At 58.0% G+C, this 27,948-nt stretch overlaps 1 protein-coding gene across 4 annotated transcripts; it reads right to left on the reverse strand.

The window, feature by feature from the left end:
- Nucleotides 1-380: 380 nt before the first annotated feature.
- On the reverse strand, nucleotides 381-27,932 carry MICALL1 (MICAL like 1). Of its 4 annotated transcripts, none has more exons than XM_057556385.1 (16): nucleotides 27,380-27,932; nucleotides 23,094-23,142; nucleotides 22,517-22,658; nucleotides 18,065-18,153; nucleotides 16,798-16,940; nucleotides 14,879-15,324; nucleotides 13,231-13,288; nucleotides 12,169-12,548; nucleotides 10,312-10,721; nucleotides 7,555-7,689; nucleotides 6,805-6,931; nucleotides 6,579-6,687; nucleotides 6,359-6,432; nucleotides 3,529-3,643; nucleotides 3,312-3,358; nucleotides 381-2,263 (listed from the first exon to the last, which is right to left on the reverse strand). In XM_057556385.1, the coding sequence occupies exons 1-16, from the start codon at nucleotides 27,523-27,525 to the stop codon at nucleotides 2,142-2,144; spliced, it is 2,592 nt and encodes an 863-aa protein (XP_057412368.1). In that variant the 5' UTR covers nucleotides 27,526-27,932; the 3' UTR covers nucleotides 381-2,141. The 4 variants fall into 4 exon arrangements, with proteins under 4 accessions (XP_057412368.1, XP_057412370.1, XP_057412367.1 ...); XM_057556387.1 differs by having other exon boundaries at nucleotides 6,579-6,669; nucleotides 27,380-27,931; XM_057556384.1 differs by having other exon boundaries at nucleotides 10,306-10,721; nucleotides 27,380-27,931.
- Between the last annotated feature and the right edge of the window lie 16 nt (nucleotides 27,933-27,948).

The following is a 27,948-nucleotide window of genomic DNA, read 5'->3' on the forward strand; positions in this document are numbered from 1 at the left end:
ATTTCAACCAACCATCCCACTTGGAGGGATTCATATAATCCTCTCGGGCCACATGACCCAAGTTTGGGTTTGCAGAATAAACATGGCCCTGCAGCCTCAAACAAATAAACAGAGAGGACCAGATCAAGGGCTGGGCTCTGGAACATTCCATGAGAAGCCTGTATCCACACACCCTCCAGAACCTGAGGGCCAAGGGTGCAACATGACGAGGACAGCCGCCCTCCACCTTGAAGGCCCCAGCACGTGGCCCAGGGGCAGCGAACCAGAGAACCCAGGACAGCCCAGGACAAAGTCAGCCCACCCGTGACACCACAGCAGCCTACCCTAGATTTAAATTCGGATTAGTTGCCAACATTTACAAAGTACACACACGCACCATCTGGATTTCCAGTTTCTCTTGAAAAATGGAAAGATCTGGCCCCACTGGGCCCACATCCCACGGCTACAGTCGACTTAAATGAGGGAGAACTTCCCCTCTAGTTGCGGCATATCCACCCCAATTCACCCCAGTCCCCACCACCCGGGTGTCGGGGCCGTCCCTCAGGACACACCCAGCCCGGTTCACGTGTGTCACCTGCCGCTGGAGTTGGTGATCCCAGCTGCAGGTCAACAGGCATGTCAGGAAGGAGGTGGCCGGGGGCTGCACAGGCGCGGGAGCCACCTGTCCCTGCAGAGGAAGGGGTCCTGCCCGGGGGGCAGGCAGTGAGGGCCAGGGCCCCCGGTGGTGGACAGCCCCTCCACGCCCTCCTGGGCAAGCAGAGATGCCAGCCTCGAGTCCTGGCAGAGGCAGGGAAGAAGGCAGGCCTGGCGAGGGGAAGGCGCCTCGAGGCTGCAGGGCACTGGCGACTGACGTGGTCTCCGTTTATTGTCGGTGAGGAAAACCCTCTCAAATTAATACAGTGCGATCTTTCCCCATAGGTGTGCTGAGGGAAGGGGGCCCTAGAGGCACCCCGGAAATAGCTTACAGCAACAGTGCTTTGACCAAGAGCTGCTGGGCACATTCCCTGGGGGGAAGGTGGTGGTCCCCATCGGCTCCTCCGCTCCCACAGCCATCCCAGGGGGTGAGCGACCATGAGTCCTTCGGTAGCAACAAGTCGGGAGAGAACGGACAACAGACGAGTGTGAGAAGACAGGCTGGCGATGACCGCCCGGGAGTGGGTCCACTGCGCCCCAGCCCTGGGGTGGCGGGGAGAGCCTAAAGGAGGGGCCGGGCTGCAGTGCGGTAAAGGACCAGGGTTAGCACCTACGGCAGCAGCCCCGCCTGCTGCCGATCTGGCTGAGGGGCAGGGGCCAGAACTGCAGCTGGGGCCTGCCTCCCCGGGACCCTCCCTGCGGGGGCTCAGCACTCAGCTCCCACCCACCCCAGCACGGTGTCCTGGACAGGGAGACCTCCTACAGAATAAGGGGAGACGACGGAAGCTCCTAGAACTCTGAGGAACAGAGGGAGGGGTCTGTCCAGGCCCACTCGTGTCTGAGGACACGGTAACTACCTCAAACTTAATTAAGAGACTTCATAAATAGAGGTCCTGAGTGAGGAGAAAGAGAGTCAGGGCCGCCTGCACCGAAAGGAAGACAGGGACTCAGAACCAGGGCAGGGGCGGGAAGGCGCCAGCGTGGCTGAGCCCGGCTTAGTGGCCTGCCAAGAGGGCAGAGCCCTGGGGGCAGGAGACCCAGGCCAGAGGTCCACCCTGGGCAGACCTCGTGGGCAGAAAGACCCAAAGACTCTGAGAGGTAAGGCTCCCCACTGCACATGGTACAGAAGGTAAGAGGGACCAAGGAGCTGCCCGGCACGGGAGACCAGGTGCTGGGTGGGACGAGGGGCGGGTGTGCTCGGCTGCGGCCGCTCCCCGGACCCAGGAGCCGGCTCGCTCCCTGGGTCAGTCACAGCATCTGGGGTCATCACAACCAGGCTGGGCAGGGCTGAGGCGCAGCTGCCGGTGGCTCAGAGGAGAGGGAAGAAAACTCTTTGGCCCAGACCAGCCAGAGGACCCTGAGGAGGGAGAGGCCATCACCCAGAGGCTCCCTCCCCTTAAGTCATCTTTCCCCTAGACTGATCCTGAAGGGAAGCTGGGCGTCCCTGGCAGAGCACAGCCCGGGGCCGAGCCAGGAGCGGTGGAGTCCCCAGCTGGCAGCCCGCGCCGTTAGCTCTTGTCTCCCGGGGACTTGCTCTTGGTATCACGCTTGTTTCCTAGCAGCTTCAGCACCTTCATGGTCTTGAACTTCCCCTTCTTCTTGCCCTCGGGTTCAGCCTCCTTCTGGAACTCTGCAGAAGGGAGAGGGGAGTCGATCGGAGCAGGCCGGGGGTGGTGGTGATGGCCTAGGAGCGCCGGCCAACAGGCTCAGCCCACGGCTACCACCTCGCCTGGAACCGTGGGCACACCCCTTCACCTTTCTGAGCCTCCGGTTCTTCGTCTCTAGGACGGGACCCTACCCCTTCCCAGTGTTTCGGCAGGGATCAGGAGACGAGCGCCGTGAAAGCAATGGGGGAGCCCTACAGCGTGGCAGACCTTCATCTCTAAAAGGCTTGGTTCCCCTAGGCTGGTGCTCACAGCTCTGTGGGTTACAACACGAACACTGACTGTCAGAGGTAGAAGAGACCTCAGAAATCATCTGGCCCAGCCCCTAACTTATTACGGACGAGGAAAATGTGAGTTTTGAAACAGACTAACACCAAGCGAGCTTTTTGCAGGTGCCAGGCCCTGGACTAAGTGCTTTATACACATTACCTCAGTCATCCTCAGCACACGCCCGGGAGGTGGGTGCCTCCATCACCCCCATTCCTCGGACAAGGAGAGCGAGGCCTAGAGGGGTGAAGTGGCTGGCTCCAAGCCACCCAGCTGGGAAGTGCCAGAGCTGGGACTGGAATCCAGTCTAACTGGAGCCCAGACTTAACCGCAAGGCCACAAGATGAGTCACTGGTGGAACCAAGATTAGGCCCAGGGCTCGTGCCTCCCAGTCCAGTGCTCTCTTAACCATTCTAGGCACTATCGTATCTGCGGGAGGGCCTGCAGTTTGGTCCCACAGACCCCTCCTAGACCAGCTGCAGATCTCAAGGAGGAACACACAGTTTAAGGCAGACGCGCCCTGGGAAATGCTCCCATACGCCACCGTCCTCCCTGTGGGCACCAGGGCATCCCACACCCACTCTCCTGGCCGTAGGCTGACCTGCCTTTCTACACACGGCCTTCTTGGCAAAACAGAGGCTAGGAGTTTGCACACACCATCCCTGTAGAGCCCACTCCAACCCTCTGTTCAACCTACCCCCACCCTCCAGGAGTTCAAGTGGGCCAGAGCCCCAGGAGGGGCCTCACCTTTCTTCTTGATCATGGCTTCCAACATCTTATCTTCCTCTTCCTCCCTGAAATGAGAAAGGGAAGCTGAGTGTCCCACAGGAGGAAGGATGAGGTAATCTCTCAGGCCCCTCCAGACTCCGAGTCCACGCAGGCTGAGCAAGCAGCGCTGGGATGACTGGCAGTGAGGGTCCCGCCCCCAGGAAGCCCCGGGGAACCCCTCCCCCAGCCACATCACCTCTGCCGGTCCTCATCTAGGCAGCTGACGATGGCGTTGCGCTGCTCGATGAGGGTCACAAGCTCCTGCATCAGCACCTTCTCTCGGCCCCGGTCCTCTTCTGTCCAGTCCTTTTCTGCCCAAGGAGAAAAGTTGGGGACATGAGTCCCAGGAAGCGAGGAACTAACGCCTAAGTGCTAAGGGTGGCTGCGGACCAGCCCCACGCTGGACACTCTGAGGGAGGGGGCCCAGATGGGTGGGGATTACAAATTTTTGGAGAAAGGAAGGTTGTCATAGGAGAGACCAAGGATACCAGTCTGCCTACCAAAAAAACTCTCCAAGGGGGCTCCGGGAGGTCCAGCACAATACGTGTTCTGAGAACACAGACCAGCACGTGCCAAAGAGTTTCCTGCTTTGTTCATGCACTCATTCAACAAATGTTCACTAGGTGGTTTCTTGGGGGAAGGATTCAGGCTGGGCCTGCTGAGAGCCTCCAATGGCGAGCTGGCCAGAGTGGGGCAGGGGTGGGGAGATAACAGGGAACCCCAGGGGTCCTCATGCAGGAGAAGCAATGTGACCCAAGGGGCATATTGGGACATTCATCTAATGCCATGAAGGAGGGTGGACTAGAGGGGTCCCTGGGGGCAGGGAGCCCTGCCAGGAGGTGTCCCTGATGTCTTCGACACCTGCTGCCCCTCCGGCCTCCTCTCAAGAACCTGAGCCATCCTACGGAACCACCCTCAGAGGCCCACCTGCACCTTGGTATTCCTCTCACCCAGCCCACAGGCTCCCAGGGGAGGGATGCCCACACTTGACCTTCCCTCCACAACATCTGCCCCTACCACCTCCTCTTGCCAAAACTGGAACCGCTGACCCAGCATAGTTCTGGGGACAACGTGGGTTTCAGAGTCACCACCCCAGTTCAAATCCTACTCTGCTGCTTCCCAAATCTGGGGCCTGGGTAAGTTATGTCCCCAACCTACATGTGGGAAAACCGAGGCTTGCAGAAGTTAAGTCCTTGACCAGTGTCACACAGCAAGGGTGGAGCCAGTGCTTGTACCCGGCCAGCCTTGGAACGCTTTGATCCAATCTACAGCCCTTACAGTGTCTTAAGGATCTCCAGCCCACCTGGGGCCTTATAAACCAGTCTCACCCTCCAAAGGCAACAACCAGGACAGGATGACAAGCCCTGATGTGTTGCTACCACACAGAGAGGACTGGAGAAGCAACACAAAAAGCCCAGGGCCACGCTGGCCTGGGGTACAGAGGTGCTGTCCCCAATCCGGCCACCAGGTGTCGCTGTGGCTTCCTCTGAGTGGTGGCCACGCCCCAGCCTCCAGAGAGTTGGGAGTGATTCATAGGTGGCAGCAAAGAGCTGGGACATTCTGTGACTTCCTCAGGGACACTCCTGCCTCTAGGTCACATCCAGCCTCCCAAGTTCCCTGGTCAGTGGAAAAGCAGGGCCACTGTCCCAGCCGGCAGGAGGGGCTGCGTGTGCAGGGTCATGCCCAAGTCAGAGACATGGCTAGAAGCCCAGCTCCACCCCCAATGTGCAAGACTCAGCCTCTCTGGCTCTTCATTTCCTCATCTGTTGAATGGGAACAACAATTCCTACCACCTGGGCCAGAGGAAGTGGTCAAAAGCCCTGGCTCCAGCCTCTGGACACTCCACAGTCCTGTGGTCTCTCTCAGCCCACAGCTGTGCTCACCCCATGTCGTGGTCAGACCCCAGCTCAGCCACATAATAACCATCAGCCATCAGCCCCTCATAGGGCACAGAGTGTTTCCACATCCACCGGCTCCTGGGCCTTAGAATACCCTCCCAGGTGGGCACCTTCATCCCTGTCTTACACATGAAGCCATTGAGGCTCGGTGGGACTAAGGAAGCTGCCTAAGGGCACCCAGCAAGTTAGCAGCAGAACGCAGGACTGTGTGACTCCACACCCAATCCTCCCATTGCCCCCCTCCATTCTCAGCACATCTCATCCCTCCCTCCCAGAGTCACCCTGAGCCACGCTGTGCAGGGGCACTTCCACCGGCCCTCCCCCCGCCAGCAGAGCCCTGCCATGCTCTGGCCTAACGGCCATGAGCCCAGAGCTGCCTCTAGACAGGTACCTGCTCTCCCTAGCTCAGCAAGGCAGCCCTGGGCCCTGGAGCCTGACCCTTCCCTGCCAGGAGCCCACCCACACCTTCCAGGAGAGGAGGGTACCAAAACAAGCCAGTCGAGACTTCCCTGGTGGCACAGTGGTTAAGAATCCGCCTGCCGATACAGGGGACACAGGTTGGATCCCTGGTCCGGGAAGATCCCACATGCTTCGGAGCAACTAAGCCCGTCCGTGCACCACAACTACTGAGCCCGAGTGCTGCAACTACTGAAGCCTGCGCGCCTAGAGCCCTTGCTCCACAACAAGAGAAGCCACCGCAATGAGAAGCCTGTGCACCGCAACGAAGAGTAGCCCCCACTCGCCACAACTAGAGAAAGTCCACACGCAGCAACGAAGACCCAATGCAGCCAAAAATAAATAAAATTTTAAAAAATTAAAAAATATTCTAAAAAATTACTTTATAAAAAAAAATAAAAAGCCAGTCTGCTCCTGGTCTTGGTGTTCTCTGCAGGCCTGTCATCCCAACACCACAGATGTCACAGCCCCACACTGGCCATGCTGTTCCCTCTCCCATCTTGGCTTGAGCTTATTTTTCACCTGTTATGACCCAGACAGCACCTCCCGCCCTGTTCCCAGACTCTGCCTGTGCATCCTCATCAGGGCCCGGTCTGTCCACTCCCCAGCCCACTCCTCCATGTCACCAGGCCCCAGGGCAGGTGTCTGGGGAGTGCGTGTGGCCACACTCACCTGGCTTGTTGAGAAGGCACCGGAGCTCATACTCCACGTCGGCCTGGCGTTGCTCCAGGTTCTGCTGCTTGAAGCTGGAAGGTGGGAATAAGGTGACGGTTAGTTCTGCGGCTGCCTGCCCTGTGCTGTCACTGATAAGGGAAGAAGGTGAAGATTCCCAGTCCTAAGCTCTATGGATCCTGGGGAGAGGAGCCAGGAGCCAAGGGGAGCAAGGACTCACACATAGATGAGCTCGGACTCCCGCCGAACCAGCAGATGCTTCTCGTGGATGAGCTTGAACCAGTCCACCAGCATGTCATCCTCACGGCCCTCTGGAAACCAGATGCCCACTGAGGCCAGGGCTGGGGTCAGTCCCCACCCTCAAAGGGGCCATGGCGGCTCCTACCCTAGAAGAGAGGCTCCCCCTACCCGAGTCCCACCCGCCAGGCCCCCGGCAACTCCCGCACCGTTCACTCCACCACGCAGCTTCTCCTCCAGCAGGACCCCACGATGTTCCAGGGTATCCAGCTGGCGCTCGATGGTGTCCATCTCTCCATGGATGTCCTCCTCGGGGATGTACTGGTCAGCCTGAACCTGCCCGACAGCGCCCAGTTACCTGAAGGTCAGCCCGCCCTCCCACCTGTTGGCCGCCAGGTGCAGGAGCTTCCCTCTTCTCTCCGGCCAGCACTGGCCTCCACAGGCCCTGCGCCCTGGCTCCGTCCCACACCCCGGTGTGGCGAGGGGTGGGTGTAGGGACGGCCACGCCCCTGCCATGCCCCTGGTCCCAGCATCAACAGGCATGCCCAGAGGGCGATACAACTTCCTCCTTTTCACGGCAACTTCCTCCCCTCCTCTGCCACTCCAGAAAATATATCACAATGTGCGAAAGTGACCCTATTAGAGGGAGAAACCTGAGAACACTCTAAGCTGTTTAAGTAGAAGTATGTCATGTGAACGCTTTGATCCTTGAACTATTATTAGTAACAATTTAAATGCATCACCCAATGCTTTTGGTCAGAGCAGCTAATCTGCTCAAAATCCCCCTGGCTGCAAGTTAATAAATCTCCCAGCTGGGCCTCCCAAGCATGCCCCCTCCAGCATCTGAGGGAAGCTGCCCAGGCAGCCCATCCTGTGGCAGAGTCCCACGGGAAGCCTGAGGCGGCCAAGGGCGGGGGCCCGGGCCCAGGCAGCCAGGTGTCTGGGGCTCCCAGCTGTACCTTGCGTTTGATGAGCGGGAAGCCGTGTCCTGGGGCAGGCGGTCTCGCTGGCTTGGAGCCCTTGGTGGCCTTCTTTACAGTTGGGGACGCTGTGGGTGATGCCTTCCGGTTAAAAGGATTCTCCTTGCAGGAAGACTAAAGGCAGGGAGACGTGGCAGAAGATAAGTCAGGGAGGGGTCAGTAAGACCCAGGCAGCTTGATCACATGGGACCATGGAAAGCAGGCGGTAGGGATCAGGCAGAGAGAGAACCCCACAGCAGCCAGTCTCTGAGGAACTCAGTCATTCAACAAACACTTCCACTTCCCAGCGCCTCCCGTGTGCTGCTGCCGCACTGGATACTTCTCTACGTTCCTGTTCAATTTTCACAACCACTCCACAAGGTGGGTAGTGTCGTGCCCATTTTACAGCCGAGTAAACTCAAGTTCAGAGAGGTTAAGTAACTGGCTCAAGGTCACGCTCTTCCCACGGGACCAAGCTGCAGTGAGACTCTATTTCAGGCTGGGGCAGCCCTCCGGCGCTGGGGGCAGTGGTCAGGACATGCAGTTTAGGGTGGGACAGAGCTACAGTAGCTCATCCAGGCCTCACAACCACCCCTTTCCCAGCGGGGATTCCGGGGTTCAGCTCCTTGCCCAGGGTCCCCCAGCCAGGAAGAGCAAAAACAGGGAACCCACTAGCAGTAGAGGGAGGAGGAAGGTAGCTCCCTTCCTGCCCAGGAAAGACCCCCATCCTCTGCTGCCCCCTAGCTCTGCATTTTTCTGTCCTTCTGGGGTAATCCCTGTCCTGAGGCCAGCACAGCCGGGCAGGCCCCCCACTGGGACAGGTCTTGCCTGCCACGTGGGCAGTGCCAGCATCTTCCAACCACCCTCCCCAGCTCATCAGAAACAGGCATCACTTGAGGCCATGGAGTGTTCCCAGGAGTATTTACCGGGCTTTCCAACAGCTGGGGGGAGGAGGGAGGAGCCCCGCTCACCTCACCTGTGCCAGCCTGGGGGAGATTCCTTCAGGCTGGCAGCTGCTCTGGAATCTGGAGCAAGGAAAGTGCCAGGCCGGAGTCCAGGCACAGCAGGGAGACAGTCTGGGCCCCACAGGGCAGCACCCGCCCAAGGGGCCTGCCTGTCTCCTGCCCCCAGTGTCTCGGATTCTCTCCGAATCCTGGGGTTAGGGTAAGGGATGGGGCACCCCAGGAGGAAGTCCACTTGGGCTCTGCCCACACCCTCCACAGTCACACCCAGAGGGGCCCAGCAGGGCCAAACAGCCCAAAGGCCCCTCAGTCCCTCAAGGGTTCTCAGCCACAGAACTCCTTCAGACCAACCTTTCACAGACCTCGGGACAGGAAACACACTGAAAGGCAGCTGCCTGTAGGGGGAAGGGGGGGGGCGTCCAAAATCAACTCCCTCCCCCACCTCCCACCGCAAGGAACCCTGGGGCTCCTCAGAGCATCCGGAGGCCCAGAGATGGGATGGGCCTTCTCCAGGTCCACAGCAGGTGGTGACAGAGTTGGACAGGAGGCGGTTGCCCAGGCAACCGGGAAGGTTAGTGGCATTTGAAAGGTACACAAACCAACAGCTCAGGCTCCTCCCCAGACTTATCCTCTGTCAGGTCGGTCAGACCAGGACTACAGCCGGGCCCTCAGAGGGCTGCAGAGTACGGGAAAAAATGCAGAATCAGAACCTGGTGGCACAAAGGGACTCTGGTGGCAGGAGAGGCCCCCTCATGAACTAGGTGCCCAGAGGAATGTCCTGACCCCTGGTGACCCCTGGTTCTCGGCGTGACACTGAGAAACAAGTGCTTCACCAGCCACAGAGGTCAAGTGGAAAACGAGCTCCCAGGGATGGGTGTCCAGCAGACCCTCCTCGTGCCCACTGCAGCCCCCAGAGGGGATGGAGCGCAGGGCCAGCCTGGGAAGGGGCCTGGGAAGGGAAGCCCACAGCACGGGCTGTCCACACCCCTGCAGTGGCACACAAGAGAAGCACCCAGTAAAGCTGTTTCCTCGGCCCTCTGCCTGTTGAGGGTCGACCCCTCCTCTACCCGTCCCCCCAAAAAACAAACTCTACACAAGGCACAGTCACCCCAGTGCCCCACCCCGACCTGGCTGTGAGCACCTAGGGGGCAGGGATAGCCACAGTCATCTCACCTCTGGAGCCCAGGCCAGCCCATACACACAGGAGGGACTCAATGAACACCATCTGCCCCATTCTATAGGGGGGGAGACTGAGGTCTCTGGAGAAGGAAAATGACCCCAAGAAGGGAGTCATCCCCTCCCCTCTGTGCTCTACCCCAGGGGGCCTTGTAGAACAATCATCTAGGCCTGTCTCCCTGAGCAGCTCGTGAGCCCCTAGAGGGCAAGGACAGGGTCTCAACGCCACTGTGCCAGGGTCTGGCACAAACAGGACCTCAGTGAATGGAAGGGTGAACAGAAGGATGTGTGGGTAAGCGGTGGCTGGTGGATGCACCCCAAATGGGCACGTGCGTGTGCTAGGCAGGTAAATAAGAGCTAGACGCCTCAAGACATGGAAGACCAGGCAAGTGGAGACGTGAACAGATGGACGGGAGGTCTGGCTAATGGGTGAAAGGATGGAGAGGTGGAGCTGTGCCTCAATGAATGGAGTGGTGAATGGGTAGATGGGCACAACCAAGGTCACCCCACAAGTCAGGGCCAGCAACGATGGAAGGGTCAGAGACCCTGCCCTGAGACCAGGCCCACGGCCACTAGACAGGACAGCAGCCTTTAGCGAGCGTGAGGCACTCACCTTTACCTGGAGCTGCGGGGACGAGGTTCCAGGGGAAGGCGCAGGGCTCTTGTCTCCAACCAGCACGAGAGGGGTGGGAGCAGCGCCACTGCAGGGCTTGGCTGGAGGGGGACCTGGGCTGCCCCTAGTATTGGGGGCAAGGCCAGGGCTGGCTTGAGGTGTCCGGTCCACACTGGGCTGTACCAGCTCCCCAGAGGAGGACAGGGAGGAGTTGGCAGAGAGGCTGGCCGAGGTCCCAGGGGTGCCAGGGGCATGGACAGCAGGCTCTGAGGAGCTCTTGGGCACAACTGGCGGCTCCAGAAGCTCCCCACTTGGGGGCTGGCTGGAGCTCTCGGATGACAGGCTTTCCACGCTGAGGGCTGGCGACGGGGTAGCTGAGGGTGGCTCCGAGTGTGACAGGCGGGAGGTGTGGAGAGCTGTACAAACAAACACACAAGTGGGTGCCACATGAGGGGGCACAGTCAGGCCTTCCGGCCTCACCTAACACGCTCCACTCTCGACAGAGCTGCAGGCCCTGGCAACCCAAGTCCTCCACATCCAGACAGGCAAGAGCCCAGAGGACAGCAAAGGTGTGACTGGACCAAGGTCACTGGCAGACAAATCATCCAAATTCACCCTGCGCTCTTCGGGCTCTGGCGTGCGCCTCGTGGCGCGTCGTAGCCCTGGTTTCCTTACGGCCCTCGCTTCCTCATCCAGCGTGGCTGCAGCCTCCACTTCCCCTCCCATGTCTGATCTGACCCAAAGCAAAGCCAAACTGAAAAGGCCAAAAAAAAGCCTTGCTTCTGTCCACCTTCTCTGCCTCTGACCCAAGCAGAGGCGGGAGGGAGGGCAGCAGGAGAGGGAGGAGCAGGCAGCCCTGGCAGTGGCCGGCTCCAGGCCAGGCATTGCCCCGTGCCACTTTCATCACCATGCGTTGAGGGACACCATGATTCAGAGTATCATCTGTGCTTTCCCAGTGAGGCAACAGACTCAGAGAGGAGAGGGCTGGGATTGGACCAAGCTGTGGCCGACTCAGAGCTCATCCCATTGGCTGCATCTCCCACCCGCCCATCACCTCCAATCAGCTGACCCACCACGCTCAGCTGGAGGGTCCCAGGGCACCAGCAGGGGCCGGAGAGGGGGGCCTGGGCCACCTGAGCACCGGCCTCCGGTCATCTCTAATGTGCTCTCGGACCCACTGTCTGAGGGGCTCCCACTGAGGTCTCAGAGGCAGCTGGACCCCAGCCGTGGTGGAAGGCAACCAGGCACGGGGCCCGAGAAGATTGCAAGACGGCGAGAGGGAGGGCTGGGCAGAGGGAGGCACAGCGCCTGGGAGCTGGCCCACCACCTCCATATTCCGGATGGGGAGACGGAGGACAGACACAGGGGAGGAACTGCTCAGAGTCACTAGCGCCCGTGTCACGCAGCCAGGTCAGAGCCCGAGCGCCTGGCAACTGGAGGAGAGTGACTAGATGGGCAGGACTGGAGCTAACCCCTGCCCAGCGCTTTCCACGAGCCTGACTTGGTGTTACGCACATCGATGGATAACACGTTTAATTCTCATAACAGCCCTGTGAGGTGGGTTACAAAGGGTTAGGAGTATAGTCAGGAGTCTGGGTTCAAATCCTGCCTCCACTGCTTAAGCGCTGTGAGGCTTTGGGCAAATCACTTACCCTCTCTGTGCCTCAGTTTCCTCACCTGCAAAATGGGGTATGATACCTACCTCACAGGTTTGCTCAAGGATTGAGGACAGACATGACACACACGGCACCTGGCCTGGAGGGGATCCTGTGGCACCACGTGCCCTTCCCTGGCCCTGGGCTGACCCAGGTGCCCAACCCCAGAGTCCCAACTGTCAGGAGAGCTCCCGAGAATGGCACTCACCAAGGGGGGATGCACTGGGTGCTCGGGGGGCGGGGCGCTTCTTTGTCCTGGGGCTGCTCGTGGGGGTGATGCCGTACCAGGGGTGCAGGGACTTGGGTGTAGACTCCGGGTGAGTCGGGGCAGGGCCGGTGGCTGGGCTGGGTGCAGCTGCGGGCTCTTCCTCCTCCTCCTCAAAGGGGTTGTAGGGCTTGGGCTCCGGGCCAGCCACCTCCGGGCCCCGTGGGGCCACCTCATCCACACCTCCGTTCTCCACCTGCCTGCTGTCCCGGCCCGGTGGCAGCGGCCCGGGGCTGCTGCTCGGGGGCAGCGGGGCTGGCTTCTTCTTTGGCTCTGCCTGCACCAGTGTGATCCATGGGGGGTCTTTCCTGGGGGCTGGTGTCCTGGACGGAGGCAGGAAGAAGCAGAAACCATTAGGAGGCAAGGGGGGCAGTGTCCTTCTCTCCCCAGACAGTCTTGAGTGCAGCCCAAAGGGGGTGGATGAGAAACTGCACACTTCTCCTCTCTCACCCCAGCCCAGTGGGGCCAGTCTGGGCCCAGAGCTGAAACAGAAAGAGGGGGGCCTCTCTCTTCCCCTTCCTCTGTCTCTGTCTCTGTCTCTCTCTTCCCTGCCCTCTCTCTCATGGACCATACAGGGGAAACACAGCTCCCAAAGAACAGCTGGCAATCGATGTCCTCGCCTGTGACACAGGGTCCCAGGGCTGGAGGATCTGAGCCAGGTGTACAGCTGAGCTTTGCTGGGTCTTCTATACTCTGCTGCTGATTCGCAGAACGACTCTAGTAGCGAGGCCTAGGCCTGCCTCATTCCACAGGCAGCAGAGACTTGGAGGGGTGAAGGGACCCCAGAGGCAGCCATCTCCACCAGGCATTGCTGCCCACAGGAGAGGGGGTCCCAGGGGAGCCACAGGGAAGGGGATGCGGGCACAGGCTCCTGCCCCCAGAGATGAGCCCCACCCCTTCTCGGGAGGGTGTGCTGGTGGGTCACATGGCCTTGTTACCCGCCCAGACCCCAGGGTACTCCCCTTCCCCCTACCAGGGCCCTGAAACCCCTCAGGGCCAGCATACCTCTCTGACAGCTTGGGTGTCCCTCTGGGCTTGGGGATGGGGGGTTCATGCAGCTTCCCTAGATGGGAAAGGAGAATGAAACAAGTCTTCATGGGCAGCTGTGAGCTGGGCAGCAGAGTGGGGCACCCAGGGAGCCAGCCCAAGTGCCTGCCTTACCAAGGATGCCCTTCCGTCCCACCTGGCAAGTCATGGACTCCAGGTGGCCATGGCAACCTCACCTGCACCCTCGTACCTCCCCAGCCCAGCACTCAGGGAGATTAGATAAACACCAAAGGTGACAGGTAGAGAAGGTCAAAGGGGCAAGGCCAGGACACCTAGAGACCCCATTCGTATTTCAGTTAAGAAGGGGGAACCCTGGACTTCCCTGATGGCGCAGTGGTTAAGAATCCGCCTGCCAGTGCAGGGGGACACGGGTTTGAGCCCTGGTCTGGGAAGATCCCACATGCCGCAGACCAACTAGGCCCGTGCGCCACAACTACTGAGCCTGCGCTCTAGAGCCCGCGAGCCACAACTACTGAGCCCGCGCGCCTAGAGCCCGTGCTCCGCAACAAGAGAAGCCACCGCAATGAGAAGCCCGCGCACCACAACAAAGAGTAGCCCCCGCTCACCACAACCAGAGAAAGCCCGTGCGTGGCAACCAAAAATAAATAAATAAATAAATAAATTTTTTTAAAAAAGGAAGGGGGAACCCAAGTGCCCCTCTGACACTTCCCCAAAGTGGACAGGAAATACTGTCTCAACTCAGCCCCAGGGTCACCTCCTCCTGCAAGCCTCCCGTGACTCCCAAGTGTCCTCCGTGAATCCCACCATAGCCTCTGCTCCCCCATCTTAACAGACATCTACATTCTACCAAAATCCTCATGTCTCTGTCCATCTCTCCCTCAAGACTGGCAGCACCTCAAAGGCACAAACAGGTCTGAACAGTATCTCTATCCCCAGCGCCCAGCTCAGGAAGAGGCCTCTACGAGTGCGGAACAGAATGAACAAGTCCCAGGGGGAGACCCTGGGAGTCTCCCTGCCCTGGGCCTCCTCTGATAAGAGTCGCCCAGCACGTCTCAGGTTACAAGGAACCATGTTTCCACGAGCTCATGGAAGCCCAGGGAGGTCATGTGGGAAGGTCTGACAATGAGGGGTGAGGCAGGGGTCTCCACTGCAGAACAGGCCAGCCTGCGGAGTGCCCCAGGGGCCCATCTGACCAGGGACACCCCCTTCCCTACCCCCAGCCCCTGAGCTGTCCCCTGCCAGACATCCAGATGTGGACAAGCACACAGGCTGGGCCTGGGAGGGGAGGTCACCTGAGTGTGGACACAGAACCAGACACACTCGGGACACAGGCACACATGATGTACACTCCCTACACCCCGAAACTGAAGCACACAAGATGGACACAAGAGGACACACATCCTGGGCACACAGAATGGGGCAGGGATCTGTGTCCTTGCAGCATGGAGAACAGAGCGTGCACCGGGGGGCCTCAGTAACTATTTGCTGTGTGAATTAATAACCTCAGCACCACAGTCGTCCCCAGCACATCCACAGCACACACAGGCATGGACAGCGCGGCCCCACGAATACTCCCAGGCACGTGTACGTTTAAACGCCAGGCACACCTCAGGAAGCGCCCAGCCCCAGTCGGGCCCTTGCTCACCATTCACCAGGCCGCTGCCGCCTCCCTGCTCCACCAAGTTCTCCTGCTGCAGGCTGGACCGGGGCCGGGGCGTGGGGAGCATCAGGGCTGTGCTCTCAGAGGCCTTCCTGGGGGCAGGTGTGGGGCGGCTGCCCGGGGGGCTGGCCAGCTCCTGTGGTTTGCCGGGAACCCGGGGCTTGGAGGGGATCTGGGGTCGGCCCTCGGGGCTGGCCTTGGGTACGTCCACCTCGGCCCCGGCAGCCGCGTTAGGGCTGGGGCCGCCTCTCTCCACATCCTTGGCTTCTTCTGTAAGTTGCTGCTGCTTTGGCTGTGGGGGGAGTGTAGGCCTGGCCCCTGACCGCCCACCGGGGCCCAGCCTGGCGCAGTGCTCCGCACACACGAAAGTGCCCTCCTCTGGCCCACTCCTGTAAGCTCCGGGGAGCAGGGTGCTGGAGCACCGCCGACACCTGCCAGGGAGAACAGGGGTGGGGTGGGATGGGGGGATCAACTTAACCAGGCAGCCCGGCCCAGGGTGCTGGCCACCCCTCCTCCCAACTGCCAGCCTGGATCCCGTCTCAGTACCCAGAACTTCCCAGCGGAAAAGAAAAAGGGTAAATGTCAGAATCACAGCACAACAATAAAACCATGTGAAATCAGCAACATAAATTGTGAAACACGCCTTCAGTTTCTGCTGCAAGAGGAAGCAAAGGTTCCCCCAGCTCCACCGGAGGTTCCATCCAGCGTGCGGGCTGCCACTCATTAGTGGCTCAAGAAATCAATTTAGTGGTTTTCAACCAACCAGGTTATTTTGTTTTGTTTTGTTTTGTTATGAAATAGAATAAAATATGATATATCAGAATGTATCACACTTGTTTTATGAAACTCTAATTCCAGTTGTGCATCTATTTATACAAGTTTGATTTCAGGGATGTACTTACAATTGGTCACACTGTCAAACGTATGTCACCATAAAAAGTTTTTAAAACACTGCCCTGATGGCCAGACGTGACTGTGTTTGTGCAATGGTTCCCTTCCTCGAGATTTTTCCCCCATGACACCTCAGTTCTGCAATCAGGTGCCTGGGGTTCCAGGTCCAGCCACCACACACACACACACATACACACACACACACACCCCACACACACCACAAACACACCACACACCCACACACACCACACACACACACCACACACACACACCACACACAACATACCACACACACACCACGCACACACCACACACAACACAAACACACACACAACACACACACCATACACATACACCACACCGCACACACACCACACACTACACACCACACACACACCACAAACACACACACACCACACACACCACACACACACCACACACACACCACACACACACACACTCTAAACCACAACTGAATACACACTATAACTCCCAGTCACTGGTTTCCATGGACTATTCAATTTTCTTTGCTGATTTTTTTTTCTAACATATAAAACGTTTTCATACATTCTCTAAGCTATTTATATTTTCCCTGCCTCTTATTCCATTTTCCTTAGACCTGGCTTCCCCTGGGAGCCACACACTGAAAGCAAGTTGTTACTATGATTTCTTTTTTTAACTGCTTTCTTTTAGAAAAAAAAAAAAAAAAAGGAAGAAAAAACAAAAAATAAAAATAAAGTAAGATTTTTAAAATGCTTTCTTTTTTCAACAGCTTTTAGACCACATTCTGCCCCTTAATCATCATCAGGTAGTCTCAAACAGCTCTGGCCCCATTTCTGTCTCTAATTCTGTGACTGACCAAGTCTTCTCCCCTCACTAGGCCTTCGTTTGTTCATCCGTAAAATGGGGAAAAGCAAGATGCTCCAGCATGACGAGCCTGCCAAGGGTCTTGGCACACCATGGTGCTGAATCTAGGGAAGCTCCCTGCCCCCCCAGGGTCCCCCCCAACTCACCGGAAGCAGTGCCGGTGGTACAGCTTGCCGTCGGCCAGGTAACGCTGCACCAGGTGCACGTGCTGCTGGCAGGCCGCACACGTGCTGCTGGGGGTCCGGTGGGCGCCCTGCTCTGACAGGCTGCCCGAGGAGCACTCATCGCCCTGCAGGGAACGGGGTGGGCAGACTGGGGGTGGGGGTGGGGTCACCAGCCATCCTGTTCAAGAACACTCCCTGTTCCCCGCTCTAACGGTGGCCACCTCCCGAGAGTGCGCGGTGCTAACACACTCCATCAGAGCCCCAGAGGGGCAGAGGGTGGGGACTGTCACTGTTTTGCACGTGAGGAAACTTTTAAGTCCAGAAAGGGGGAAAGACTTGCTCAAGGTCACTGAGTCAGGATGGAAACATAAAAATCCGGACTTCCAGTTTCTGGGGCCCTCTCCGCCAGAAAGGCAGCTTCCGGCTGTACAATCCCTTCCCCTGAGCCGCTCTTGTCCCTCTCCCGTCCCCACAGGTGGGCCTTGCCTGACAGGTGGCTGCCCTCTTAGGCCCACCTCGTCTGCCTTCTCTGTCCCCCCAACTAGAACCAAGCAGATTTAAGTCCCAGTTTCGCAGCTTCTAAGCACTGTGACCTTGAGCAAGCTGTTTCCGTCTCTGAGCCTTGGGTGCCTACCTGCCAAATGGAACCCTGTAACACCTGCCTGTCTCAGCCCTGCACATGCTCACTGGGCACCCACCGTGGGCTGGGCTCCCTGTCCCTCAAGAGGTCCTCCAGGGAGGCGCAGATGGGAGCAGGTGGGAAAAGCCCTCTGCACACTGTGAAGTGCTGTCCAGATGTGAAACGCTGGTGTCACCCCCTAAGCATCTTGGAGCAGGGGGCTGGCAGTGCGGCCCCCACTTCCCAGCTGAGAGATCTTGCACAAATGACCAAACCTCTCTGAGATTCAGTTTCCTCATCTGTACGTCGGGACACACAGTACCCACCTCCCAGTGTTGTTGAGAGGATTAAGCAGAATCACGCTGGGAAGTTTAAAGCTCTGTCTCACGGGAATCAAGGGGAGAATCTGCTGTACTGCATGGGTGAGTCCTGTCAGTCCCATGATGGAGAGTCAGTGCTGTGGATGCCCTGTGCCCCTCCCAGGCCGGCCATCCCCTGCCCCTACCGCCCTGGCCTGGCCTGTGAGACTCTAGTTCCAAAGCCAACGGGAAAGGGACCAAGAACACCCGCTGAACGCGGCAGTGGCAGCTGTCCCCCCACCCCACCTGCCTACACCCGGCATCTGCCTACCTGAGCCCTGTCTCCTGGTTCCGCGGAAGTGGGTGCTTCGGATGGCGGGGAGGATGCTGCCAGGCCCTTTCTGGGTGATGAGACCCCGGCTGCCAAGAGACCAGAAAGAGACTCTGAGGCAGCTGGAGACCCTGGAGGTCCAGGAGGCCCAACCTGGCCTGAGCTTTGAGCTCCATGGCTACCACCTGAGGACAGAGCACCGATGCAGTGGGACCAGGCTCCCGCTTCACAGAGGCAGGGGATGCCTCCTTCCAAACTAAGTGCCGAGGGCAAGCTACCCAACCCTGCCAGGCCTCCGCAACGCGGGACAGCGACTCCCACCGCACAGAGCAGCGTGAAAAATAAGGCACCAGGGACTTCCCTGGTGGCGCAGTGGTTATGAATCTGCCTGCCAATGCAGGGGACACGGGTTCGAGCCCTGGTCCGGGAAGGTCCCACATGCCGCGGAGCAACTAAATAAACCCATGCGCCACAACTACTGAGCCTGCGCTCTAGAGCCCATGTGCCACAACTACTGAGCCCGTGTGCCTAGAGCCCGTGCTCTGCAACAAGAGAAGCCACCGCAATGAGAAGCCCGCGCACCGCAACGAAGAGTAGCCTCTGCTTGCCGCAACTAGAGAAAGCCTGCGTGCAGCAACGAAGACCCAACGCAGCCAAAAATAAATAAATAAATTTATTAAAATAAAATAAAATAAAATAAGGCACCAGGACAAGCACAGAACCATCAGCGCCCAACATGTGAAAGGACGGGTAGCTTCCTTCCCACGAGGCTGAACGGGTGAAGGGAAGGAAAGGAGAGGAACCACACGGCGCCGGCCTGAAGGTTCAGGAAGATGGGCTGGCTCCCTGGGGCCGAGGAGCTGCCCCACCCAAGCCCAAGTGGGCAGGTGCGGCCCGGAACCCTGCCTGCACGCCCTCAAACCGGAAGAAACCCACCCTGCAGCCCACCCGCCTCCTCCATGACTCCGCTCCTTCATTACTTCAGCAAATATCCACTAAGCACCTACTCTGTACCCAGTGATTAAAATAAAACCCCCAATTCAGAGAACTGTATACCAAAAGAAAAATCAATACTACTGTATGCTAATTCTTAAAAGTAAAATCCAGGGAATTTCCTGGTGGTCCAGTGGTTAGGCACTTCCAATGCAGGGGGCCCTGTATTGGATCCCTGGTTGAGGAACTAAGATCCTGCAAGCTGTGAGGCCCAGCCAAAAAAAAGAAAAAAAAATCCAAACTCCTTACTGTGGTCTAAGGCAGCAGCATTGTCAGAAACTCAGGTCACAATCCATTAACGGACCCTGAAATCAACTGAGTAGACTGCAACTAGCCTATCGTAAAGATGAACTAGAAGGAAATATCCGCGGGCATCTCGTGTTTTAAGGGGAAGAATCGCTCCCTGAAACCTGTTTCAGTGACGTATGTGTACATGAACATGGATAATAATGGGAAACATATTTCTTACCATTAGTCATGGTCAAAAATTTTGGGCCCACTCCCTACCACCACCACTACCCTACCCCCCCACCCCCACCCTGGCCTCACCTCCTCCTTCCCCCTCACTCCCCTGGAGCACACAGGTCCCCTGCTGCCCCCTTGCCTGGAATATTCCTCCCCAGATCTTCACATGGCCTCCTTCTCCTCCTTGTTCAAGGCTTAGCTCAAATGTCACCTCCTCAGCGAGGCCCTCCATGACTACTCACCTAAAATAGCCACTTCCTCCTCTCGTTGCTTTTTATACCATTACCTTATTTTGTTTCCTTATCGGACTCATCTGCAATTATATTAATTACTTCGTTCTCTCTCTCCCGCCCCCATCCTTTAGACTGCAAGCTCTGTGAGTCTGTATCGTTCTCAGCTCTCCCCCTAGCACCTAGCACAGTGTCTGGCACACAGTAGAGGCGCAATAAATATTTGTTAGATGAATGAATAAGTGCCAGGTGCTGGAGTCATGTAGCTGTGAACTAGACAGAGATGGTCTACAGGGGAGAGGGAGTAATCGAGATACTATGACCAGAGTCTTATATGTTCACCACGGGGCAGGGGGTTATAAGAGCACCTGGAGTATATCAGGGCAGGCTGCTTGGAGGAGGCAAAATGTGGGATGAGAGGATGAGTAGGAAAGAATGTGCCAGAGCATGGGGGGTGGGGACAGGGACTGGAGAATCACCAAGAAGAAAGGCTTAGCAGTAACGGAATGTGATATATTCAAAGCAGCACAAGAAATTCAGTATGACTACAGTTGGGGCAGTGAGTGGCTTAAGCTAAGTGGGGAGAGGCCCTCAGGGGCCCCGCTAAGAAACTGGGCTTCATCCTGATGACACCACCCCTGTCACCCTGGTAGGGGGGAGGTACCCCTCCTCTGAGTCCCTCAGCCACTGGGCCTCCTTCCGTCACACTCTGGTTCCAGACTAGGCTGTGGCTCCTGGAGGTCAGGGGTCAGCTGACGTGCCCAGGGTCACCGGTCTCCACGGAGCCTGGCACAAGATGAAAGGAGAGCACGGCACGGTGTTGTCTCAGCCACGGCCAGCTTCCAAAATCACCCGGTCCAGTGAAAGTCAAGCCTGGTCAAAATTACCCTTGAAATCCCTCCCCTCACCCAGGAAGTACAGAACAGGACCATCTCGGGGAGCCTAAGAGCCAGCTTCGCCTCCAGCGTTGGAACATCTCGCTGCGTTTCCTCTGGTTGAGCAGCAGGTGGGATAAAAATGGTTTGCATTTAGGGGCTAAGCCGTATGGAAAGCACAAGCTGTGCCTTTAGCGACAGGAGTTCCCCACAGGTCCAGGGGGTGCTCTCGCCCTGGGCAGAGCACAGGGAGCTGGGCCACCAGGGTGACCTCACCCCCAGGGTGCCTGGTGAGGACCGGGAACAAAGTGGGCACCACCGACAGTATTACCAAGGGCCCTGCCCCACCTGCCCACCCCGCAGGTCCCCGGAAGGAGGCCCTCCAGAGAAGAGCTTAGTAGAGGGAGATTGGGGTTTGGCCAAAGGGAACCCTCCAGAAGATAAGACTGAATTGTGATTCTAGGTGAGCAAGCTAAATTCTAACCAATGAAATAAAAAAGTAATAATAATAGTAACCTTGAGTCCTCAATAAGGGCCAGACACAGGTCATTATTCCTCATTTGCTCCCATCAACCCTGTGAGATGGGCGCTGCTGTTCTTATCCTCACTGCAAAGGGGACCCTAAGCCGAGAGGTGACCCTGTGGCCCACTGTCACCCAGACAGTAAATGGCAGCACAAAAACGTTCAGTCCATGCGGCCTCTCACCAGACACTCAGCAGTTGAGAAATACTTTCATTTTTATTTCTAGTAAAATATATATAATGTTATTTGTTCAATTATAATATTAATCCCTAGCATTATGGGGGGGATGGGGAGTAACAGATTATTTTAATCTTTTAATTTTTATGCTTTTTTCTATGTTCTAATTTTCTACAGTAAGCATGTTTTACTCCCAGTAAGAAAAAAAAAAAATCCGTACTTCCTAGAATACTTTTTTTTTAAGAGATGGGCTGAGATTGTCCTCATGGAGAGCAGAGGTTGGAGGAAGGACTGACATGGAAGCGGAGGGGCAAGGTGCCCACCCCCAGAGGACCCCTGACAGCAGTGACACAGCGCAGGAGTCGGGACGCCCGAATTTGGTTGTCCTGCTGTATGACCTTGAGCTCCTTCCTTCCCCTCTCTGAGCCCATTTCCTCTCTGCGGAAGACAAGGCCCAGGAGAGATTCCCACATGGGGACTCTCCAGGCAGGAGGCTCAGTAGCCACCCAGTGACCTGACTCAGGGCAGAGAAATACCCTTGTACCCTTGTAGCCTCCCATCCCCCCACCCCCACCCCCCTATCCCACCCCACACAATTCCCCAGCCTCTTAGTTCTCAGGCCTTGAAGGTCACTGCTGAGGAAGATGGTGCACAACAGCCCTACAGGACCACTTCCCCGTTGGAGGAAAAAAACCCCAGGGAGGTGTCTGCAAACAGGAAGTGAGGGTGGGTGCCAGAGAGGTGAACTCACAGACAGCGGATGAACTCGCCCTGCTTTGTCTCCTCTGACATTATTAATTTTTTTTTGTTTAATTTTTTCCCACACCAAGTGGCTTGTGGGATCTTAGTTCCCGGACCAGGGATTCAACCCGTGCCCCCCGCACTGGGATCGCCGAGACCTAACCACTGGACCACCAGGGAATTCCCTCCTCTGACGTTATTTCGCTCAGTTACTGGTTCACGCGTTTGTTGTCTGTCTCCCCCAGCAGACTATGAGCTCCCCGAAGGCAGCAACCTCTTTCACCGCTGTACCCCCGGGGCCCAGCACAGTGTTATTTTACTCAATTAATATTTCAGTGAGTGAATGAATGATGAGTTGCCTCCCTGTGCCTGTTTGCAGCTCAGAAGACAGTGGGACACATGCCCCGCCCCCAGGGCCAGCCTCCCTGAAGGGCTGCACCCCTCTCACCTTGGCCAGGGCTGGCGAAGTGGTTGTAATATTGGGACACGTAGGTCATGATGCTGAGGCAGTCAGGGACACTCATGGAGACCATGTCATTGGGGTCCAGGAGAGCAGGGATACCCAGCTCCTTCTCAGCCACTTCAAAGGCCTGGGGGGTGCAGATGCCAGGGTGGGGGAAGGTTTGAGGCAGGGGGGGAAACATGTGGGGTGGGGGGCAGGTGCAGGGGTGGGAGAAGGATGCGGGGTGCACAGAAGCAGTCACAAGCAGGAAGAGGAAGACGAGGCAGGGTCAGCGGGCGCCACTCTGCATAGACCCAGCTTTGCTCAGCGGGGTGAGGGGGATGAGGGCAGGGGTGACTGTTACCTGGAGAAGGGGAAGGTCTGGCGCTCCAGGCACAAGCGGGCCAGAGGGGAGCAGGGGGTGGGGAGAGGAGCAGCCAGGGCCCCAGTGCAAGGCAGCTGCTCCGGCAGCTGGTCCACGAGCCCCTCACCTCAGCTCCTGCCCTGCAAGACCCCTGCCCTCCGATACACACCCTCCCAAAACACACAGCCTCGTGGGCTTCCATCTGTCTGGGGGACTCACCAAACGGTTATTCTCGAAGACATTGTCCTTGGAAAGTGAATCAAACTCTCTGCAAGAGACAAAGTGGGGGAGGAACATTGAGGAGAGGGCTGGGGCAGGGGTGTGACCAGTGGAGGTGACCACATCCCAGCCAGCCTGGGTCTCAGCAGGGTTGGGGGAGGGGTCTGTGGACTGTGGAAGAGGAAACTGAGGCAAGGAACGCGTGCTAATAGAGCGGGGGCTGCCAGGTGGGGCAGAGAATGAGCACATGGCCCCGGGGGGCCTCCAAGCAGAGGCTGGAAATCACTCAGAAGAGGCGGGGTTGAGAAGCCCCAGCTTCAAGTTTATCCCCCAGGAAGCCATGTCCTGACTCAGTGGCAAAGATAAAACTAAGACCAGGACCAATACTGGTGACAACAAGGACACCCACGGATTGCTGACCTCACGCTGAGCACTGGGCTGAGCTCCTGTCTTGAATTTATTTTCAACTCTACTTGGCAGGTATTTATTCCACTTTACAGATGGGGACACTGAGGCCCAGAGAGAGGAAGCCACCCCGGGAAGAGGAAGCCGCCCTGGGAATCCACATTTCTGTTCCTTCCACTGCATGTCACAAACCTGGAGAAGCCACACCAACTTGCTGAAACCCTAACCCAGGCCGAAGAGGAATGTTGTTTCAGTGGGGCCAGGAATGGAACAAGTCTGAACCAGCCTGGAAATAGTACATTCTCCAGAGCTGCCGACACTGAACGGTTGGCCAACCCTGCTGCGCCACTCCTGGGGGCACCATCCTTCGGGGAGCAGTGAAGGGTGTCCCAGTTCCTAAGCTGGGACAGGTGAGAAGTGGCAGGGCCTGCCGGAGTAACCTAGCTTTTATTTATTCCCCTCCCCACCTCCTGGCTCCAGCTGCTGGAGTGGCTGAAATCAGCAGAGGAGACCCAGCCTTCTTGCTCAGCAGCCTCCTGGGTGCACCCGCCCCACGCCTTGTCCTTCTATGGCTGGAAACTGCAGCCTGACTGCCTGAGACGTGGGCCCAGAGGCCGGAGAAGGCAGCACGGCCTCCAAAGTCTGGGTCCCAGGCCCTGTTCTTCCAGGTCAGGCTGTGTGACCTTGGGCGGGTCGGCAGTCCTTGCGGCCTTCGTTTTCCCATCTGCAAACTAGGGGAAGCCCTCGTACCACCTCCCAAGCTGGTGGGGAGGACCAGGCTTGTTAGAGGCAGGCCTCACAGACACAAGAGAGCCCTCCTCCTCCTGCCCACCTGCCTGCTAACTTCTCCAGGCAGAGATCAAGGTACAGTGAACCGTGGGCCAAGGCAGGAAGGGGTAGTTTGCAAACCCCAGGAGGTGCCCAAGGCCAAAAGGCCGAGTGGACTGGGGAGGGGATTGTGTATGCACTTCAGCCCCTTTTGCCACCTCTGGCCAGATCACTTCCTTCTCCCCTCAGCTGGGTCCCGAACTCCTCCCCTCGCTTGGCCACTGCCTAAGAGTGTGACCCTGAGCAAGCTACACAACCTCTCTAAACCTCAGGGACACTGTGACACCAGCCCAGCCCCCAACAAAAGCTTGTTCTGAGGCCGAATGAGACAAAAGCAGCTTGTCTGGGCCGTTTATTTCAGTCTCCCAGCAGTGTTCTTAGAAGGCTAGGGTCACATTTTGTTCACGGCGTGCACCCCACACCCTCCACAGTGCCCGGTACTTAGCAGGCACTCCATAAATGTCTACTGAATGCATAAATGCCAGAAACAGCGTGAAAACTGTAAAGGTCCCCAAGATACTACGATTTTTCCTCCACTTCTCCCTCCCCTACCTTTGTCCCTAATCAACATCTAGGCTTTGGAAACATATTTTCTGAGAGTTTTCAAAGGCTGGGAAGTTCTATTTGGCTCTGGGGGAGATGAGGAGCACAAAAATGAAACTCACATGGTCCCTGCCCTCAAGGGAGCTTAAAGATGCCTAGATTTGGGGAGGGGGAATGACACAGCTTGAGAAGCCTGAACCACTTTAGAAGATGGTGCTTGCCCTCGCCCCTACCCCAGCCCTACTCTCATGGAGATCCTCCTTAGCCATCACTGAGGTCCTCTCTATGCCTCACATAGGACCTGGGCCTCAGTTTTTCTCCCGTGCAATGGGCTGGCAGCCCAGATGCTGGCCTGCCTTGCAAATGAATGCCTGGACCTGATTCTGGATCTCTTCTCAGTAGGGAAGCCCCCTCCGCTCGACACGAACTCTAGCCGCATCCCTCCCCGTGGCCCCATCCACCCTCCTTAGCCAGCAGGAAGCCCTAAGCACTCTGGCCCAGCCACATCTCCCAGTCCTCCCTGCCCTGTGCTATGGGCTCCAACAGTGCCGCCTGTGTCTCTGCTCAGGTGGTCCCCTCTGCCGGGAATGCCCTTCCCTCGGCCCTGACCCGGCTCCTGCTATCTCCTTGAAGACTATGTGACGGCTGGGAGGCCTTCCCAACCTAGCCCTTTGATACAGCACTTCCCACGTGGAGTTATCAGCACTGCTTATACATCTGTTACCCCCATAGGCCATGGGAGACTGTGTGGGGTTTGCCTCTTGGTTGGTTCGTAGCTATTTCCATTACCAGGCACAGTGTCCAGCACAGAGTATAACTCTGCAGACACCTGTGGAATAAATGAAGGAATGAGACACTTTCATCATCCCTTCCTGCTTAATAACACTACTTATAATACTAATGTTAATTGAATGTTCATTGTCCCATTTAATTTCTCCCAACAATCCCGTGAGGTAGGTCTTATTATCAAGCCCACTTTACTGACCAGGAAACTGATGCCTGGAGGGATCCAGTGATTTTCCCAAGGTTGCACACCCAGGACATGGAAGAGCTGACCGGAAACCAAGCAGCCTACACTTTGTGCTGGCAGGCTCAGGTCCATTGCGTGGCTTAGCTTGACACCCGAGTCCTGTCACACACTGGCCAACCCTGCCTCACCACTTGCCCCCCAGCCAAAATAGAAGACCCCTCGAGCCCTCCGCTCTAATGCGTGGGTCCAATCTGGATGCCCTTCTTCTCCATCCTTCAAGGCCCGGCTCCTGAGCCCCCTTACCCCATGTCACAGGCCCCACAAGAGGCAGCGGCCCACCTACGTCTCCACTTCATCTCGTTCACTTCTGCATCCACACCCCCCAAAACCCTCTCCTCCAGGGCCCACCCCACCACCTACATGGTACAGAATAAACTAAATGCATCTACACCATCGAATCCTTGAGGCAATCCTTCCCTTCCTTCCCTCCTTCATCAAAGCCTCCCAGGTGCTGTCTTTGGGGAGCACAGGTCTGGAGGTGGAACAGACACACAAAGACTCCAGACCCTGTGAGGCTTGGGGAGCCCTGTCCGAGGGGCTGTAAGCAAGACAGACAAGGACCATGACTCTTGTCCCCAATTTGCAGATGAGACCGGAAGTACAAGGAATGGCAGCTGCCAGATAAACATGCACTCAGTGTTTTATGAATGAATGAATGAATGAATGAATGAATGGAAGAGGTTCCAAGGCCCAAGGAAAAGGGAGCTGAGATAGAAACACCAAGTCAACTGCTCTGGGGTCTGAATAAATTTTCCCGTGGAACCTCACTGGGCAGCTGGGGGCAAGAAGAGGCCATTTCACACCCTGGAGCAGCCCATTAGGGCTGTAGGTCAGACCCTAGGAGTCTTCACTCAGCCTCCCTGCCCCACTGAGGACGGCAGGACATGGGGCACACACCTGGGGAGACAGGTCTGTGTCCTAATGGGGAGGGGGTTACATCCATTCATCTGATCTCTATTAACCTAGGGTCTCCTCTGTGCCAGGCACTGTGCTAGTGCCCTGGAAACAAGATCGTATGGGGGAATCAAAGCAAGGGGGCCCCACAGAGGGAACAGGCCTCAATGCCCCACGTGGAGGGGGCTGCTCAGAGCGCCTGTTTAAGAGTTTAGTGTAAGAAAGGCCCAGGGTTCCCGAGGAGGGCTCGGTGCTCCTTCAAAGAGGCAAGGCTTTGGGGGCTTCGGTGTCCCTTTGGCGGAAATCAGTGCCCTGTGGGCGGGGCCGGGGCCTCAGCAGAAAGACCAGCATGGGGGGCGGGCTGTGTTCCAGTGGGCGGGGTCAAAGAGGCCAAGTGGGGGAGGGGTGTGCTGGATCAGAGGGTCTCCGCGAGGCGTTGGGGGCCCACGGGAGGGTGGGAGTCTTGGCCCCCGGGGGCGGCGCCTGCCGCAGCCCCGTCTCCGCGTCACTGAGGGGGGCGGGGGTCCCCAGCTCGAGCCCGCGCCGCCCTGCGCCCCGACCGGCCGCCCGCCCTCCCAGCACTCACAGCAGGTCGGGCCGGTGCCGGTGCAGGATGGCGCAGAAGGCCAGGCCGTCCCGGAAGGAGCTGCTCAGGTCGCGGATGTCCACGCCGCGATAGCCCTCGCACTGGCGGCGGCACCAGGCCAGCAGCGCGACCCGCGGCCCCGCCATGAGCCGCGCGGGGCTCGGGTCCAGCTCCGGGCGCCGCCGGGACCGGGCTTCACCCTCGGGCCCGGCTCGGGCCGGTTTCCGGCTGCGGCTGCGGCTGTGGCTCCGGCGCGGCCCTGCCGCCGCGGCTCCGAGCTCGGGGCGCGACCCGCTAGCGGCGGGCGCGGGGCGGGGAGGAGGCGGGGCCGCGGCCTCGGAGTCCTCGCTCAGGCTCCGGAGCGGGGTCCCGGCTCGGCTGCCTGCTTCCCACCCGGACCTGCCCGGACCTGCCCGAGCAGCCGCTGCCCGAATGGCCCGGCCCGGCCGGCCGCCGCCTACTCACCGCCGCCAGCTCCTCTCGCTGTGGGCCGGCCGCGGGCGCGGGCGTCCCGCTGGCCTCGGTCCCCGCCCGCCGCCGTGGGGGAGCGGAGAGGGGGCGGTGGCCTG

Source organism: Balaenoptera acutorostrata, chromosome 11 (assembly GCF_949987535.1).
Source record: "Balaenoptera acutorostrata chromosome 11, mBalAcu1.1, whole genome shotgun sequence".
NCBI classification, from domain to species: domain Eukaryota; kingdom Metazoa; phylum Chordata; class Mammalia; order Artiodactyla; family Balaenopteridae; genus Balaenoptera; species Balaenoptera acutorostrata.